Source organism: Staurois parvus, unplaced genomic scaffold (assembly GCF_062004578.1).
Source record: "Staurois parvus isolate SC_StPar_1 unplaced genomic scaffold, SC_StPar_1.0 ptg000564l, whole genome shotgun sequence".
NCBI lineage: Eukaryota > Metazoa > Chordata > Amphibia > Anura > Ranidae > Staurois > Staurois parvus.
In genome coordinates this window covers 10,214,031-10,231,717 of record NW_028318360.1, presented here as the reverse complement: position 1 = coordinate 10,231,717, position 17,687 = coordinate 10,214,031, and the positions used below count along the sequence as shown (strand labels likewise).

General features: G+C 45.3%; 1 protein-coding gene across 1 annotated transcript in view; it reads left to right on the top strand.

The window, feature by feature from the left end:
• Positions 1–17,687, top strand: part of KIAA0232 (KIAA0232 ortholog) — a 56,677-nt gene that overhangs the window by 9,437 nt on the left and 29,553 nt on the right. The window contains exon 3 of the mRNA XM_089691596.1: positions 8,767–8,904. Coding sequence (XP_089547722.1) covers positions 8,767–8,904 — 138 coding nt within the window. The remainder of the gene's footprint in view (positions 1–8,766; positions 8,905–17,687) is intronic.

Here is a 17,687-nt window from a genome sequence, read left to right as displayed (position 1 = left end):
AGGTGGAGAACACAACACAAGAGAATAGGGTAAAGGTTAAAATAGCCTAAAATTAAAGATTCAGATTCCTACAACAGCTCACCCTTTACTAGTTCTGTCGCTTTATACAACTATGGGAACTTAAATCAATAGATCAATGCTGAGGCACTTATTATATAGAGGTGGTGAACAATACAATCATGCCCAAATATGCAGGGCACTTGTTCAGCTGACAACTCATTTTCGGTACATCCATCGCACCACCTCCAGCTACATTCAGTGTCATCTGGGTAGTGATTGGTGCAACTGTTGTCCATACTTACGGCTTGGACTTTTATTTCCCACAGTCATCTTCCAGGACAGCCCCTGAGAGATGTAGCCAAAGGAACACATCGCCCTCAGCTCTTAAGCGGTTCTACAGGAACGTGGCCAGTTGTGTGTTTCCTCTGGACGGAGGAGGCACGTTGCTTGTAGGAACTTTTTTTTTTTTTCCCTAGCAGGAGGGATGCCATGTCTCGGGCTGCCTGGGGTAGATTCCTTACTTGAAAAATTTATCTTTGTCACGGAGTGCCCGTGCCTTCCCCACACCCCTTTTGCCTGCTGTCCCTCTGCCGTATCCCTCCACCTCTCCCTCCCCCCTTGCAGATTCCTCCGTCCTGCCAGCCGATATCAAAGGGCTGTGCAGGATGGGAGGAAACGCCCCCTGTGGTGTGGTTAGCACCTCTCCTCAGGCAAAGCTGCTGGAGACAAAGGCTGCACTCCGGAAGGGGCGTGCCTCCTTGCCCCAACATGGTGCTGGGCTGGCCGTTGCCGGGACAACCCGGAAGTGTCCCGCACAGCTTTAAAAAGGCCGGTGCGGGACCAGGCCAGTCTCTGTCCCTGTGCACGCTGCTGGAATCACCTCGCTAGGAGGCGTGGGGGGGCTAATAGTCATACCAGTGTGCAGAGGGTCCTCAGAATTTCTGGGGGGTAATAGTCCTGACCTTTTGTGGGTCTGCAGACCCACAAAGGTCAGGACTATTACCCGCTAATTACCCCAGGGTGGGAGCCTCCGCAGCCATCCCCGCTGCGCACTCTGCAGACCCCAGCCGAGGGGGAGACTGCACGCCAGCTCTGCCTGAGACCCCAGCCGAGGGGGAGACTGCACGCCAGCTCTGCCTGAGACCCCAGCCGAGGGGGAGACTGCACGCCAGCTCTGCCTGAGACCCCAGCCGAGGGGGAGACTGCACGCCAGCTCTGCCTGAGACCCCAGCCGAGGGGGAGACTGCACGCCAGCTCTGCCTGAGACCCCAGCCGAGGGGGAGACTGCACGCCAGCTCTGCCTGAGACCCCAGCCGAGGGGGAGACTGCACGCCAGCTCTGCCTGAGACCCCAGCCGAGGGGGAGACTGCACGCCAGCTCTGCCTGAGACCCCAGCCGAGGGGGAGACTGCACGCCAGCTCTGCCTGAGACCCCAGCCGAGGGGGAGACTGCACGCCAGCTCTGCCTGAGACCCCAGCCGAGGGGGAGACTGCACGCCAGCTCTGCCTGAGACCCCAGCCGAGGGGGAGACTGCACGCCAGCTCTGCCTGAGACCCCAGCCGAGGGGGAGACTGCACGCCAGCTCTGCCTGAGACCCCAGCCGAGGGGGAGACTGCACGCCAGCTCTGCCTGAGACCCCAGCCGAGGGGGAGACTGCACGCCAGCTCTGCCTGAGACCCCAGCCGAGGGGGAGACTGCACGCCAGCTCTGCCTGAGCCCCCTGCCGAGGGGGAGACTGCACGCCAGCTCTGCCTGAGCCCCCTGCCGAGGGGGAGACTGCACGCCAGCTCTGCCTGAGCCCCCTGCCGAGGGGGAGACTGCAGGCCAGCTCTGCCTGAGCCCCCTGCCGAGGGGGAGACTGCAGGCCAGCTCTGCCTGAGCCCCCTGCCGAGGGGGAGACTGCAGGCCAGCTCTGCCTGAGCCCCCTGCCGAGGGGGAGACTGCAGGCCAGCTCTGCCTGAGCCCCCAGCCGAGGGGGAGACTGCAGGCCAGCTCTGCCTGAGCCCCCAGCCGAGGGGGAGACTGCAGGCCAGCTCTGCCTGAGCCCCCAGCCGAGGGGGAGACTGCAGGCCAGCTCTGCCTGAGCCCCCAGCCGAGGGGGAGACTGCAGGCCAGCTCTGCCTGAGCCCCCAGCCGAGGGGGAGACTGCAGGCCAGCTCTGCCTGAGCCCCCAGCCGAGGGGGAGACTGCAGGCCAGCTCTGCCTGAGCCCCCAGCCGAGGGGGAGACTGCAGGCCAGCTCTGCCTGAGCCCCCAGCCGAGGGGGAGACTGCAGGCCAGCTCTGCCTGAGCCCCCAGCCGAGGGGGAGACTGCAGGCCAGCTCTGCCTGAGCCCCCAGCCGAGGGGGAGACTGCAGGCCAGCTCTGCCTGAGCCCCCAGCCGAGGGGGAGACTGCAGGCCAGCTCTGCCTGAGCCCCCAGCCGAGGGGGAGACTGCAGGCCAGCTCTGCCTGAGCCCCCTGCCGAGGGGGAGACTGCACACTGTCGGATCTGTGAGTGTATGCTTTCCCTGTTCTGCCTGAACCATCCCTAGTGTGCGCACAGACCACCCGCGTCCTGAACTGTCCCTAGTATGCTATGTTGAGTACAGACTCCACAGCCAAAGTCCCGTCTAGTCGCCGTGAGCCTGATGTTGTCCCTAGCATGCTGTGTTGAGGCCAGACTCCACAGCCAGGTCCCGTCGAGACCCCATGAGCCCGCTTACCGTGGGTGTCCCTACAAGCCGCATGTCGTGGAGTGCCATGAACTGTCCTGATTGTCTTTCATAGTTCAATAAAGCTTTGTGTGTTCCCCGTCTTCTTTGTGTTCTGTCCTGCCTACGCTTCCATCACAATTTTTTTTTTTTTTTTTTTTTTTTTTTTTTTTTCGTCCCGGAGTGTACCTGCTCGTGCTTCTTTCCATTGCCCAGCAAGGAAATGAGGCTGGAGGGCCTCCTTGGCAGTGCAGCATCTTGTGGCTGGTAGAGTGTGCACTCGTACTTTACGGTAGCGAGAGGCTGGACGGCTAGTCCGGAAGACGCAAGACTTCATGTGACCGGGGGATGTGATCTCATCCAGGCATGCCAGACACTTCCGGTTCCACTCCAATGGTGCTATAGGAAGGGGAGGGCTAGATCAGATGCTTATTTCTGCTGACGGCATGGGCATCAGAACACTAGTTGCCGGAGAACGCAGGGGCCAGTATGAAGGACTTCTCCCAACATCTGGGGGATGCAGGCGCCTGTGGCACACAGATATGATAGCAGGGCTATCTTGAGAGCTGTGTAGCTTTTTACATATGGTGAGATGCTCTTAGGAATGCTGCAGATTGGTGGAGATCCTTTTGCAAAGTCTTTTGAGCATATAGGGATGTACTGGCTGCAGATGGGTGTGGGGTGGTTCCGCTGTATTGGCTATAATAGGGCTTTCCTCCTGTGTTTTTTTTCTAGGAGGAAGAGACAGCTGAGGACAAGCCCACAAAGAGGATGTAAACTAATTGTGGCACTAGATTGTCTTCTAGTTACAACAAATCCCTGTGCTGCCAGTGTAGCGTAATCCTGTTGAAGGCTGAAGCAAATTCACCCTATGCAAAATTCTTAAGTTCTCTCAGAAAAGAGGTGCAATCCACCTTTTCAAGCAGTGCGAAAGCTCATTACAGATGTCAACGTCCCTACAGCTTTAACTAGTCAGCCTGAACAAGTACCTTCTTCTCTGCTCTCAGTGGCCTCAGGCTTGGCAGAGTCAGCAGGGAGTAGCTTCTGTAGCCCCGTGGGTGGGGACCCAGATTCCTCTTAACTCCAATTTGGAACAAGGGGAGGGGCAGGGTGAGGCCTCTAAAGCAGCAAAATATCCAAGGTCTTAATGGAATAGATGGATGACCTATTAGGGGAAATTTATGACATGCTGGAAATCCAGGATGAAGACCTTGAACTCTCTAACGATGATTTAATGTACCAAAGTTTACACAAAAGGAAACCAAAAGTCTTCCTTGTCCATAAGGTTATGACAGACATGGTTCTAAAAGAATGGGCAGAACCGGAAAAGAGGACCTTTTTTCCAGGAAGTTTAAAGAGGAGATTCCTGTTTGGTGACAACCCTGATTCCATGTGGAACAAATGTCCATAGTTGGATGCACCACTATCTAAGGTCTCACAACACACAGATTTGGCATTTGAAGATATGGGAGAGTTTAGTGACCCAATGGACAGGAGGGGCGGCATGATCATAAAGAGATCCTGGGATGTCTGCATGGCAAACGTAAAACCAGCATTAGCTACAACCTCTGCAGCTAGGAATTTTAAATATTGCCTTTAACACCTACAGGAGCACCTGCTAGTATGCACCCTCAGGTAAGAGTTACTAAAGTCTTTCCCTACCCTCTTCAAAGCGATCGGCTTTATTGCAGCTCTTTGCAAAGACAGCAGCCTTGTTGGTAACCACTAGAAGAGCAGTCTGGCTCAAGATGTGGATGAGGGACACTGCTTCTAAATTACGATTTGTGTAGTATTCCATTTTCAGGCAATCTCTTGTTTGGGCCCAAGCCCAATGCTAAGCTTGAGCGGACCTCAGACAGGAAGAAGACTTTTCCAGGCAAAAAAACGTTTTCCAAAGAAGTTTTTCTTCGCCCATTAAGGGATCAAGCAAGAGAAGAGAACAAAAGTTAAACTTAAGAAGCACTGGAACGGGCACAAGGGGAGGCCAAAGGGACACATTCTGTTTAACCGTCCCAGAATAATAAGCCGCAATGATGCTAGGAGGACAGCAGCAGGGTTTCTTTCTACAGTGGCTTCAAGTAACATCCAACAAATTTTGTTTTAGGTACTATAGAAAGAGGCTATACTGTGGAGTTTGAAGAGAGACCCCCCTCAAGATTGCTTGAGAAAAGATTACCAAGAGTCCAGGCAAAAGCACAGTCCCTGCCCACTAGTCCTCATAAAATTGGTAGATCAAAAGCTCCTGGTTCCTGTTCGAAGGGAGGAACAAGGAGTAGGTTTTTACTCGTGTTTTGTCGTAAGGAAGCCTTCGGGGGAACCTTGTTTAATACTGAATCTTCATCCCCTGAACACAGTTATGTTCTAAATTGAATTAATTTATTCGGTCAGGAATTTACTACAAAGGATTTCTGTTTGGCCACAATGGATCTGAGGGATGCGTATTTACATATGCCCATCAGGAAAGATTCTCAGAGGTTTCTCCGGTTAGCAGTGGAGATAGGTGGAACAATTTATCATTTCCAGAGCAGAGCCTTATGGATTGGCCTGAATTCAGCTCCAAGGATATTTTACCAAGGTCCTAGTGGAGGCCTTGGTTTGAAGACTTCAATCCATAATTGTAATGCCATATCTGGACGATCTTTCCTTGGCAGCATCAAAAGAGAAGCTTCAAGAAGATCTTTGCAAATCCCAGAACTGGCTTTTAAAGCTGGGGTGGATTGTCAACACAGACAAGTCAAACCAGTTTCCATCATGATATTCGGTTCCGCTCTAAAGAGCAGAAGACTTTTTTTTTTTTTCTGCCAGAAGAAACCGTTTCCATTATTAACCAGAGGGTGGTCCAGATCCAGGACAATCATCCTGTATCTATGAGATTTTGTCCGTATTGGATCTCATGACCTCTTTAATATCAGCGATACAGTGGGCCAGAGGTCACCAAGGACCACTTCAGGCGGCCTTGTTACGAAATTTCAAGGGGAAAAATTTACTGGAGAAAGTGATCCTACCAAGGAGTCTGAAATGCTCACTTTCGTGGTGGAGAGATCAGAACAATTTCCAAGGGGGTCTCCAATGGTTACCATCTCCACAATCCTAACGACAGCTTGTGGGGGGCCCGGCTGGATGGTCAGTGGGCACAAGGGGTGTGGACCCAGCAGGAGAACAAAACTGTCCAATTGGATGGTGGTGGCCAGAGGTCTACGGTCATTCCCGGAGCAGCTCAAAGGTCACCTTCAAGAAGTACATCAGACAACACCACGACGGTGGCCTACTTTGAACAAGCAGGAGGGCACCAAGAGCCAGAGTCTAATGCAAATAGCACACATCTTTATCTGTGCAGAAACAAAACCTGATTTCAATCTCAACTGTACATTTTAAAAGGGAAGTAGAACAGCTTGACCGACTAAGCTGACAACAGGAATCGCAGGAAGATTGGTCTCTTCACCCGGAGGAAAATGCGACATTACAGACCACCTTCTCCCTGGATTCTGGAGATCAGCTTTTAGCGGTAGATGCTATGTGAAACCTGTGGTCACTCATTCTTTGCTACGCCTTGCCACCTCTGCAATTTTCTGAGGGTACTATCGAAATTCATGAAATCCTGATTGCACCCAATTGGCCCAGGTGGGCATGGTTTTTTCCCTCCCTGGTGGATTTGTGGGTTTTTTTTTCTCTTGTAGGCAGGACCTTCTTTTCCAATGTCTGGTACTATCCCAATATACCTATGCTGAATCTAGCAGCTTGGTTTCTGAAGAGAAAATCCTAAGAGCAAAGGGACTTTCTGAGCAGTTGGTGAATATCTTGAGTCGGAAACTGGTCACAAGGACTATATATTTAAAGGTTTGGAAGAAATTCAATCTTTGGATCTCGGACCATAGCATGTCCAGCAAGGACTCTGCAACAATCTTGGAATTTTTATAGGATGGCGTTGATAAAGGCTTTAGCCGTAAGTACCATAAAAGTACAAATAGAAGCGTTCAGGGTGTATCTTCAGAGGACACTCCAAGAAGATCTTCTAAATGGCAATGATCAGGCCTCCTTTTGAACCTGAGGCCTTTTTGAAGCTTATCACATTATAAACTTTTTCTGGTGGCTATTGCCCTATTCAGGCCCTTTCTGTATGAAAACCTTGTCTACAAGTTTTAAATGACAGATGACTTCTTCGGACAAACCCAGCTTTCATCCCAAAAGTGTCTTCAGCCGTAGGACAGTGCTTCCGTTCTTTTGCACTAAGCCAGCCAATAACGAGGAGCTCCATCGGCTGAACGTCAGAAATTGTCTAATTGTATTTTGAGGCCACAAAGTCCTTTTTTTAAATTGTCAGAATCTGTTTATTCTCTCCTCAGGAAGAAAGGAAAAATTCTTCAGAAGCACTATTGCAAGGTGGCTCACGGCAACCATCACAAGGATGCACAGCGCTGTCCATTCCTGGGCAGAAATAGCTGGTGGACATCGCAGAGTACATTTGTAGAGCCACTACTTTAAGTTTCTCCACTTTTGTTTGGCATTATTGCCTGGTCGCTCTAGCAAGTCAGGATCACGTATTTGGGAGGAAAGTCTTCCAAGCTGTTGTCTTCCCTCACCCCATATATGGGTAAACTCTTGTTTATCCCCTCGGGGGCTGTCCTGGAAGACAACTGGGGGAAAACCACAGTTAGACTTACCGGTTTTCACCTTGATATGAAAAGGTTGTATGACACATTTTTTTTCTTTGCATTCAAGTGGGACCATAGTTTTCAAGGGATCTTTCAGGGATGTTTCTGAAGCTGCACACATGAAAGTATCTCATGGATGTTATACATACAGGCATTTCATTGGATATGCAGCAAATCAATAGTCTTAATACCATGACTGGTCTAACATTCATATAATTTAAAGCACAACTCCACTTTTCTTGAGAGGAAAGCATTCACTTCTGGGTGATCTATGTACATTGCAAGGATTTAAAAAAAAACTTTTGCAGAGTCCTAACTTTGTTAATCTGAAGAAATTGATGTTTGTGTTCATGTGCTTAGTCAGTCTGTATGGGAGTGATTTTATAAATTTATCAGCTGCTGCACCTGCAGGGCTCCAATGAGGAAATCTGCAGGGTCTGCATTCCTTTTTAGATTTTTTTTTTTTTTTTCCCTTTTGGGAGTATCTCACCAAAAAAGGTATTTTTGTTGTAAGGGATTCAAAAAATCTGACTTGTATCTTAGTGTAGACTTTTGGAAAAATCAGGGAGCCAATCACACAAATAGGAAATTACATTTTGTACAGAAGGCCTGAGGGTTGCCATATTACATTGCAAAAAAGTGACAGCACTGCAGACTTAGGTCATTTTCAATAACATTCAATTGTAACAGTATGACCTGCGTTGCAATTGTATACACCGGGGGTCAGAAAAGCCGTGGGTTGCAGGGAGCCAACAGGTGATTCATAACCGGGGGGCAGGGTGATGTGAAGGGGGCAGAGGACACAACACTGTGGGCAACAGGAAACTACTATGGGGGCAGAGGGCACTATAGTGGGGGGATGATATGAAAGGGGGTACAGGACCCTAGGACACTGTTGGAGGAGGGGGACAGGATAGTAGGGGTGGTGGTGAGCTGATGTGAAGAGGGCAAAGGACACCTCGCTTGGGGGAACAGGATACTAATGTGTTGGGCAGAGAGCACTATAGTGTGGGGGAGTGATGTGAAGGTGGGCAAGGACACTACAGTGGTAGTGAGATAGGGTGCTGTGAAGGACACTACTGTGGTGGGAGGGGGAAAGAGGACACTATTGGGGGGGTGAAGGGGGACTGAGAACTGCTAATGGGGTCAGAGGATGCTACAGTGAGAGTGTGAGGACACCTACTTTTTTCACTTTTTATAATTAATGGTACAGTAGATTCAAGCTGGTGTCTTTCTCCAGTCTATTTTCTATATAGTAGCAATTTTGTTTGTGGTGTCGCCCATACATATATTTGTCAGGGCACAGTAATCATATGTGGATTCCCCCTACCAATTGCTTTTTCGGTCAAAGTATATTCACTGAGAATGACATGGTGATAAATACTGTATGCAAGCCTATATACATTGTGTCTTTGTTTTACAGGAAAATGACATCTTTTTGGGCTGGGAAAAGGGAGCTTGCAAGAAGTGGGGAAAAGGCAAGAAAAAGAGTTCAGATCTCTCCATGGAAGAAATGAAGAAACAGGCTGCAGTTCAGTGCCTACTTTCAGCTTCTGATGAAGTATGTGTGCTTTCTTTCAACCTTCCTGTGTTTCCTTTTGTCTATTGTGGCTGTGTTATCCCTGAAAGAACTGGCAATACCTCCAATTTATTTCTAATTTTATGTGGGCCTAAATGAAATGTTGAGCTTTTGCTGTGTTTGTGAGGTTAATTTTATATTCATGGAAAGCCAAAAAAATAGCCAGAATACTCAATCAATTTTTGTGTCCTTCCCCACACTTAAAAACTTACTAAAACGGAGCAAACCAAATCTGTAGCAGCTGTGCCTAGTAACCAATTGGCTTCTAATTTTAGCATGTTAAGTTAGGCTTTAAAAATGTAATCTGGATGCTGATTTGTTGCCATGTGCAGCTGCTCCATTCTTCAGTAAATTGGCTTCATCTTTGGTTCATTCTTTTTCTGTAGGATAAACTTGCCAACTAGGTGTAGGCCAGGGAGTATAACATGGTGGTGCAAAATATTATGGAAAGGCTTTTTTGTTGGTTGTCAGTCAATGATTCTGTTTCCAGCACAAGAGCCACTTACAATTCCTTTGCCTTGGAAACAGAAGAATAAAGTTTCATTAAAGTAGAACTAATAGGCTATTTTTTTTTTTTTTTTTTTTTTTTCTTTCATTTTGGATAGAGTAAGGTTTGGATTTATCTGGACTTCCTATCACATAGTCAAAACAGAATGTGAGAGGAAATACCTGCAAATTAAGAGAATCTCTGGGGACACCCAGGTCACCAGAACTAGTGTCCTCATTGGAAGATGTTCCCTCCTATTTCTTTTCCCAGGGCAACCCAATTTGGGTTTTTCTTTTACTTTCACTTTTAATGACAATGGTAAACAAGACAAATTGAAGAGGTGGGAATCTCCCTAACTCGGACACACGAATAATACCTGATGGGTTTTAATACCCTCCGCTCTGTCCAAAGAACAAAAGAAGTTTTGCATTTTAGTTTAAGCTTCACGATGGTCTTGAGTGACTCCCAGAAACTAGTCTTCCTTTTCAGTTGTGGCTTTGCTTCTGCCAGACCTGTTTTCAGTTTAGTGCCTCTTGATGGTGTAGAAAGTTGTGCTCCTTTCAGGGTGGATTTGATTTAAATCAAACAGATTTAAATCACTATTCAGTAAGGCTTGATTTAAATCCTAGTTTTCTACATAAAGACTTGCTGGTATAACTTTAATATGCAAGTAGATGAAGCTTTTTAGAATAACAACTTTTCATATTAGTTTTTTTATCCGCAGTTTAATAGGTTAATCATTCATATTTGGACAACTTTTCTGTTGTACTTAGGAAGGAGAAAAATAATCATTACCTTAATAACAGATTAAATAGATTTATTCAACTGAAACAATAACATTCCAGCAAATGTTATTTGCTTAAACAAACATCCATGTTTGTTAACTAATTTGGCTAAACAAAATATATATATTTTAAGAAACTTAGACTGTCAGCCCCTTCCTCCTCACACTTAGTTTCACTTTCTTCTTGTGCAGATCTATTCCACTCCAAACAATCAGAAAAATATTGTTTCTATTCTATTCACTGAACTTCTTGAAACTTAGCACTGAAGGGGTTGATTCTGTATTCATAGGTTTGTAGAAGTTAGGATTAAGGTCTTTTTCTTAACTCTGTTCATGTTATAACATTTTTGCTGTGAAGAAGAGTCATGTGATCTCCGCTGAGTCAAATTCAGTTTTGAGAACTGCAAAAGTAAACCAAGCATCTGTGATAATATCTTGTAGGCAGAGAAACTGCCCAATAATCTTACAAAAACCTCTGGAAGAGCATGACATTGTGAATGGATTCATGGAATTTATTTACCAAAAAAATTAAACATCATTACAGCCTTATTGTACATAATTAAAAAACGAATCTTTATTTCATGATGGAATAACCTTTGGATGGTAATATATTTTCCTCAAAAAGCATTTTATTTAAAAAAGTCTGATTTTTAAATCAAATCTTTTTTTTTTTTTTTTTTTTTTTTTTTTTTTTAAATCATTGATTTTTATCCACTTTGGCTCCTTTTTGACCCCTTGTCTGTCTTTCCAGTAAAGAAAAGACTTGTGCTTCTTTAGGATTATAGTGGTCTGTTTTCCTTTTTTAATTGCATTTTATTGATATTAGTAACTTATACTTTTTCATTCACTGCAATTTTAGCCCATCAACATAGTAGCACAGTTCATTCCAATGCTGCTTTTTTACAGACAGGTGGTTTGGAAGTGATCAACAAAATTTACATCAACTCACTTCTGCTGCAGAAATGCTATAAATGGTTAACCCATTTGTATAACTAAAATTTTACATTTATTTATTTTTTTTTTTTTTTGGATAACTTTTTTTAAAACTTTGTACCACTCAGCTTTGTACCATTTTGTGTTCATTGGTTGGGAACAGCTGGGATTTTAATAAAACTGAGAAAATAGCTCAAAGCAAACCAAATGTATGAGCAGTAACGCTAATTGATTTCAGAATTGTCAGAAATGGATGTCTAAAGCATGCTACATTTGCTTGACACAAGGCCTAGATTGCATCTATTTTTTTTTTTCTTTAATATTTTGATTGATAGAAATACAAAATATACATAACAGAGCAGGACAAGCATGAAAAAAATGGGTTATTGACCGTGCTTATGCAAAGTAAGGAGACCATGAGAAGTGATCCAACAGTTGGTTTCATGTGAGAAGGGCAGAGGATTGAAGCCTCCAAAAACGCATGTATTATAAGTTTATGGATCAGGGGATACAATGTTGACAAGCAATCCAGGCATTAACAGCACAAATATGCATGGAAATACCCAAATATTATGTTAGGGAAATGCCCAAAAGTAGAAAGGAATGCCAAGAAAAGGAGGAGAGAAGGGAGGTCAGCTGCTCAAACCGTGCCAGGGTCCCAATCCTCATCCTCTGCCCAAACTGGCTATGTGGTGTGTTTTTTATGTTTAGCTATTCACAGCCTGGTAAACAAACCAAAAAAAGTTTCCAAATTATTTTTTAGGACCGCAACATGTTCATTCCCATACAGGAAACTAATCCCCCATCTCTCAATGAAGATCGTTTCCTACTGTCCAGGCATAGAAACAATGCTGCAGAGGAGGTTAAGCCTTCTAGGTAGTTCTTCACCTTAGATGTGTTTTTTTAAGTTTCACAATTGAAAATACATCAAGACCTTGAGTTAGGGAAAGACCAAATCTTCCTCACCTAATGCCGTTCCCTGAATTCCCCCCTATCAATTAACTATGAAACTTGAGCTTCAATTTGCATTACACATGTGTGAATTGGTTATTGAGGTTCTGTTACCTTAATGCATTCTCAGCTTAATGGTTTTTTTAACCTTTAAAAAAACTTCAGTATGCAGACCCTGCCTTACCCCCCTTCCCAGGGGAGGAGCTGCACACTTTGTGTCTATGGACCCACAGAGCTGGCTGGGGCGTGAGCCTGCATGAATGCTCCCATAGCAAGCAACTTGGGGGGGGGGGGGGGGTGTGTGTGTGTCTCTCTATACTCGCTAGGTGTATTAAAGCAGAGCTAAACCCTCCTTTTGCGAATGACGATGGCACCATCTTAGCCTCTATTTTAGATATTGGGTTGCCGTGGTGCTGCACACATCAGCGGGATACCAGCCATTTAGGTCTTGAAAGTTCAGTTGAGAACTGACATACTGGCAACTGCAACGTGTCACAAGAGACATTTTGAAAGTAGCATACACTGTACATGGACAAGTAGGCAGAATATAAATGAAACTAATGCAGAAAATAACATTGGAATGTTAATATATTTAAAGAGTAATAAGTTCACCTGTTAGGCTCCATTCGGAAAAACTGCAATTTGAAAACACAATGTGAAAATGTGCATTCGGGTGCCATTCATTTCAATTGCACCTGAAAATGCAAGGTGTTTTCGCTGCGATCTCGGCTTGACAAACTCATCCAGAACCATGTTTGGCTGTTGCACATCCTGCGATTTTGTTTGTCGCATAGAAAACCGCACCGCGATCACAGCAAAAACACCGAAACCTTGAAATGAATGGCACCTGAACACACAAATGTGAGTTTTTACATTTTCACAACGCTTGTCAAACCGAAGGCAGAATCTCAGCGATTCCGTTCGATTTGAAACGCCCTCATGTGAATGGAGCCTTAGGAAAATATAATGAAAACACACTTTTAAAATTGGTTCTAAATAACAAATCTTCAAAAAAAATAAACTGGTCGTGGATTTAAAAAGAAAACCTAACATTAGCAAGAAAATACATGACAGCCTGTAGACCAGAGTGCTGTAAGCAGTGCAGGTGAGCTTATATGTGCAGTACTGAAAGAGCTCGAAGGGTTAGTTCACCTTTACAAAAAATATGTGCAGTATGAAGTTGGTCTTGTCCCAGCCGCTGAGCTGATCATAGGGGACAGGACAGGGTGTACATTGGCACTAGGACTCTGGTCCCAGCAGATGCTCTATCCCTAAACTAACTAGGATGAAACCATCACAGCCTGTAGAAAATTTTATTAAGATTTTATCTTGATCACAGTACAAGACACAGGCAACATATTCATGCATCATTAGTTATAGGTGTGTCCCTTCAGGTGATTGGACACTGGGGCACCGCCTCATAATCCTACCCCACTCTGAGTTCAGTTTTTGCAAGTGTTTGAAGGTGAGGTGACCTCTTCTTTTGCCGAGAAATCTGCTTCAATGTTTTGTTTTTGCGTTTTTGTTTTTTTTTTAATTTTAATTTATTACTTTGGAACTCTAATGTCTACACAGAACAGTGTATTCAGATAGGTGCAACCTCAATAAAATCTTGGGATCTGTACCCAGACTTCACACTGTGTTTGTTGTTTCTGGCATGGGATTCTGCATGGGCATTAACCTTGGCACTTGTCGCAATGCGTTGAGCAACCACAGGGTGCTATACAGTTCCAGGGCTGTGGACCATTGCTATGGAACCCAGTCCCTGAAGACCCCTTTGGGGGTATAACCTCTGTGGTGGGCAAAGCTTGCACATTACGTACAATCTAGAGTCGTGGACAGGTAGGACAAGGTCATCCTATATTTGACTGTTGCTGTTAAAAAAAACTTGCTAGTTTGACTTGTATTCACTTTGTTATACAGAATTTTATATTGTGCCAGTTTGTGCTTTAGAACCGGGATCTCCAAACTTTATAAACAAAGGGCCAGTTTATTGTCCATCAGATTTCAGGAGGGCTGGACTGTGGCTTATTGGGAGTAGAAAAGGTCCAAACAGTGGGAATAGAAAGTGACTCTTTGGTGTCATTGGGCGGAAATGTGCCCCAACGTTGGTGTTGTCCAAACATCGTTGGGAATAGACAGTGACCCATCGTTGGTGTCACTGGGCCAAATTGTGCCCCAAGGGCCAGATAAAAGCAAGCAAAGGCCTGCAGTTTCAAGATCACTGCTTTAGAAGATTGATTCAGGCAGTACAGTTACAGTATGATTCAATACAAGATGAATTGGAGGGCCTTGCTCGTTACAGCTTACAATCTAAAAGCCTTTTTTATAGTGCAAACGTTTCCAACTTGGCTCTAAAATTCGACTGCTCAGTCTCTGGTAGAAGGCCATGTGTTACATCAAACCATTGGTCGCACACTTTAACGCCACTTATAAGGTAATTGGGCTGCTTCCTGCCCACCTGGGTGACCGCATCTTCTTTCTGGACATGCTTACCTTGTCTCCCACTTTCCACTGAGGAAATACCCTCACTTGTATCTATGGTAGAGACTGGGCAAAGGGCAGTCAATTCTAAACAGCAGGAATGCACAACACTCCTCCTGGGTGACAATGCATCCCTTGCATTGGAGCCTGATCTTGGCATCTGATTGTAGCTCTTTCAACCAAGCATCAAGTGGCCTATTTGACTAAAGCAGAATATCTGAATCTCACATTTTGGCTGTGCTACAGCCTTCCTTGTCCTTTGCTCAGATATGCCCATCCTCTTCTCCCTGCCCCATTTCAAAAGCAGAGATAGATATGATATGCCTGTCCTAGAGGATGCATACTTGGAAGGGAATGAAGATATTGAGGCAGTATTGGAGGGGACTGTGGAAGATTTATCTCCTTCAAACTGTCAGTATAGTAAACAAACAAGCAGGTTTAATGCATAAAGCCTCTAATGTTGAAAAGCTCATTGCCTCTGTCCTCAAAAGGTTGGCATTGTGCAGCCTCACTCTCCTCTCTCACCATGCCCCTTTTGGGCACAGATACCTGAAATACCTTCCCTGTTAATGAATGGCCATAATGTGCAGTTTCTGATGATTGGGTCACTACTAAATTCTTTGCTGATCTCCTGAGCCCAGGTGTCTTAATCCCTCTCCATTCTATCCAAAACAAAAAAAAAATAATGTTTTAGGTACACTTTAATTTGGTTTTCTCTGCCTTGCAGAAACCACCCTTTGAACTCCAAGGATCTTCCCCTGGAGATTCTTGCCAGCTAAGTTGCGTTTTTGGTAGCCATCTCATCTGTCCGACGTGTTTCTGAACTAATGGCTCTTTTTTGTAACGAGCCTTTCCTCCTACTCCACAGTGACAATGTTTTATGCCATGGACCATCCTTTCTTCCAAATGTGGTTTCAATGCTCCTTCTCGATGAGAATATTTTTCTGCCATTCTTGTTCCCTGCTCATAAGCACCCAAAGAAATTTATGTCTACGTTGCCTGGGCATAGAGCCATTAGGGTATACCTTTTTTGTTTTTGTTTTTTTTTTTTCTTCTTAGAGGCACTGCTTCTATGAAATGGATTTCCTTTGTTCTTTCCTCAGGTCCTTGCAAAGAGAAAGCAGCTCCTCCGCACCCACTCTGCTAGATCTAGCACCAAGCCACCTTAACTGAACTGTGTAAGGTCACCACCCAGTCTTCTGTTCACTTTTGCCAGGCGAATGATCAGTCTCCTACGGATGGTCTTGACCCCATAGCGTGCCCACACTTTTGGATCCTCATAAGTAAAAAACAAAAATAAGCTAAATGGGGATTTTTCCAGAGGAGCATGAGGAGAGTGGGGGGGATCCTCCAGGCTGCCTCCCATGCGCTGTCATCCAGGCCTGCAGATCTCATAGACAGTCTGGGGGTGAGGGGATTTTGCAACCTCGATGAACCAAGTGTTAAGGCTTTGTAGGAACCCATATTCTGTCTCCAATCTAAGCATTGAAAGTGTGATCTCTGTAACTTAGTTATGATGTGATAGCGATAACTCCAATTTTAGTTGAATAACACAGGCGATGACTCAATCCAGACAACACCTTGTAGATCTTGTGAAGTTTATTCCATAAACTAGGAGAATCAACAATGAACATCGGATAGGTCAAAAGTTCATAATGTGATCTACTTCCATAAGACATGAGGCTAGAAGCTGAAGTGCATTACTGGGAAATTAACAAAAAGGTGGGGCTATCTATACAGCATGAACTAAACCAAAGGAAAGGGAGGAGCAGAGACAAAATACAAAGAACACTTAAAGGCATATGATGGTCATGTGAAACATGACAACCCACTATGGCTGCCTCCAAGGTGACCGCTGTATCAAGAGGTTTCGTGAGCCATCTATGAGCAAACATAAGCTGCCCAGCTAGGAAATATGTGGAAATCTGGGACCACCATTCCCCCCTCCTTCCATGGCTGCTGCAATACTGCTAGCTAAATAAAGCCAGAGATCAGGCTATGTTTAGACTGAAAAATTGAGTTCGGGATCCAGACTGGTGAGTTGTATGACATAAAGCAAAACAGGGAGAAATTTCATTTTGAGTAGATTAATTTTCCCAATCATGGAAAGAGGGCAATTCCTCCAGGCACTGATTTTATATTTAAGTAAAGGAAACTATAGCCGCAACATTCAGCCTAATGAAATCAGAAACTGACCTAGTAATATGTAGCCTCAAGTATTTAACCTGAGTCACCCACCAGAGGGCCGAAGTAGCCGCTGGAGGCTGACAAAGGTCCCTACTCAATGGCAGCACTTGAGACTTGTGCCAATTCATCTTCAGGCCAGAAAAGGAGGCTGCATAGTCTAAAATGTCCAAGCCAGCGAGTAAGGAGACTGTAGGATCCTTTAGAAAAAGCACTACATCCGCAGCATATAATGCGGTCTTTTCAAGCAAACTGCCCACCCGAATGCCCTGCACCAAGGGGGAACTTCTCGGGGCCAATGCAATAGGTTCCATCATCGAGGCAAAAAGACCGGGTGACCATGGGCAACCCTGTCTCGTGCCTCTGCCGACAGAAAAGGAAGCTGATATTCTACCTCCCGACTTCATGGCTGCTGCTACTAGATTGGCCATAAAGCAAGCCAATCCATCTGAGAAACTCCTCATAAATGTAACACTGGATAATCTGGTAGCTAGAATTTGAGTATTTTTGAAATCCGTATTCAAAAGGGTTATGGGCCTGTAAGAAGCACATTGCAGGGAATCCTTATCTGGTTTGGCCAATAGGACCACATGAGCCTCAAAAGGACTGAGGAAGAGATTTATTGCACAAATAGTCCTCGTAGAGGTGGTGGAGCCTGGGGGATAAATCATACATGTAATGATTGTACCATTCTATTGGAAGCCCATCATGGCCTATCAATTTTTACAATTAGGAAAGGAGGCAATAGCATTGGATGTCTCTGCAACTGAGAACGGCCTCAGCAACCCAGGGTAAAAGAGCCGCATTGGCAAAAGCCGGATCAATTCTGTAGGAGGAATGATACCGCTGACAGAAAAGAGAATTGTCTGACAGTAGGATGTTTCCACCGCCAGAGCTCAGTAAACCCTGCTGTGTCCGCCCATGTGGCAAGATCTAAGTTTA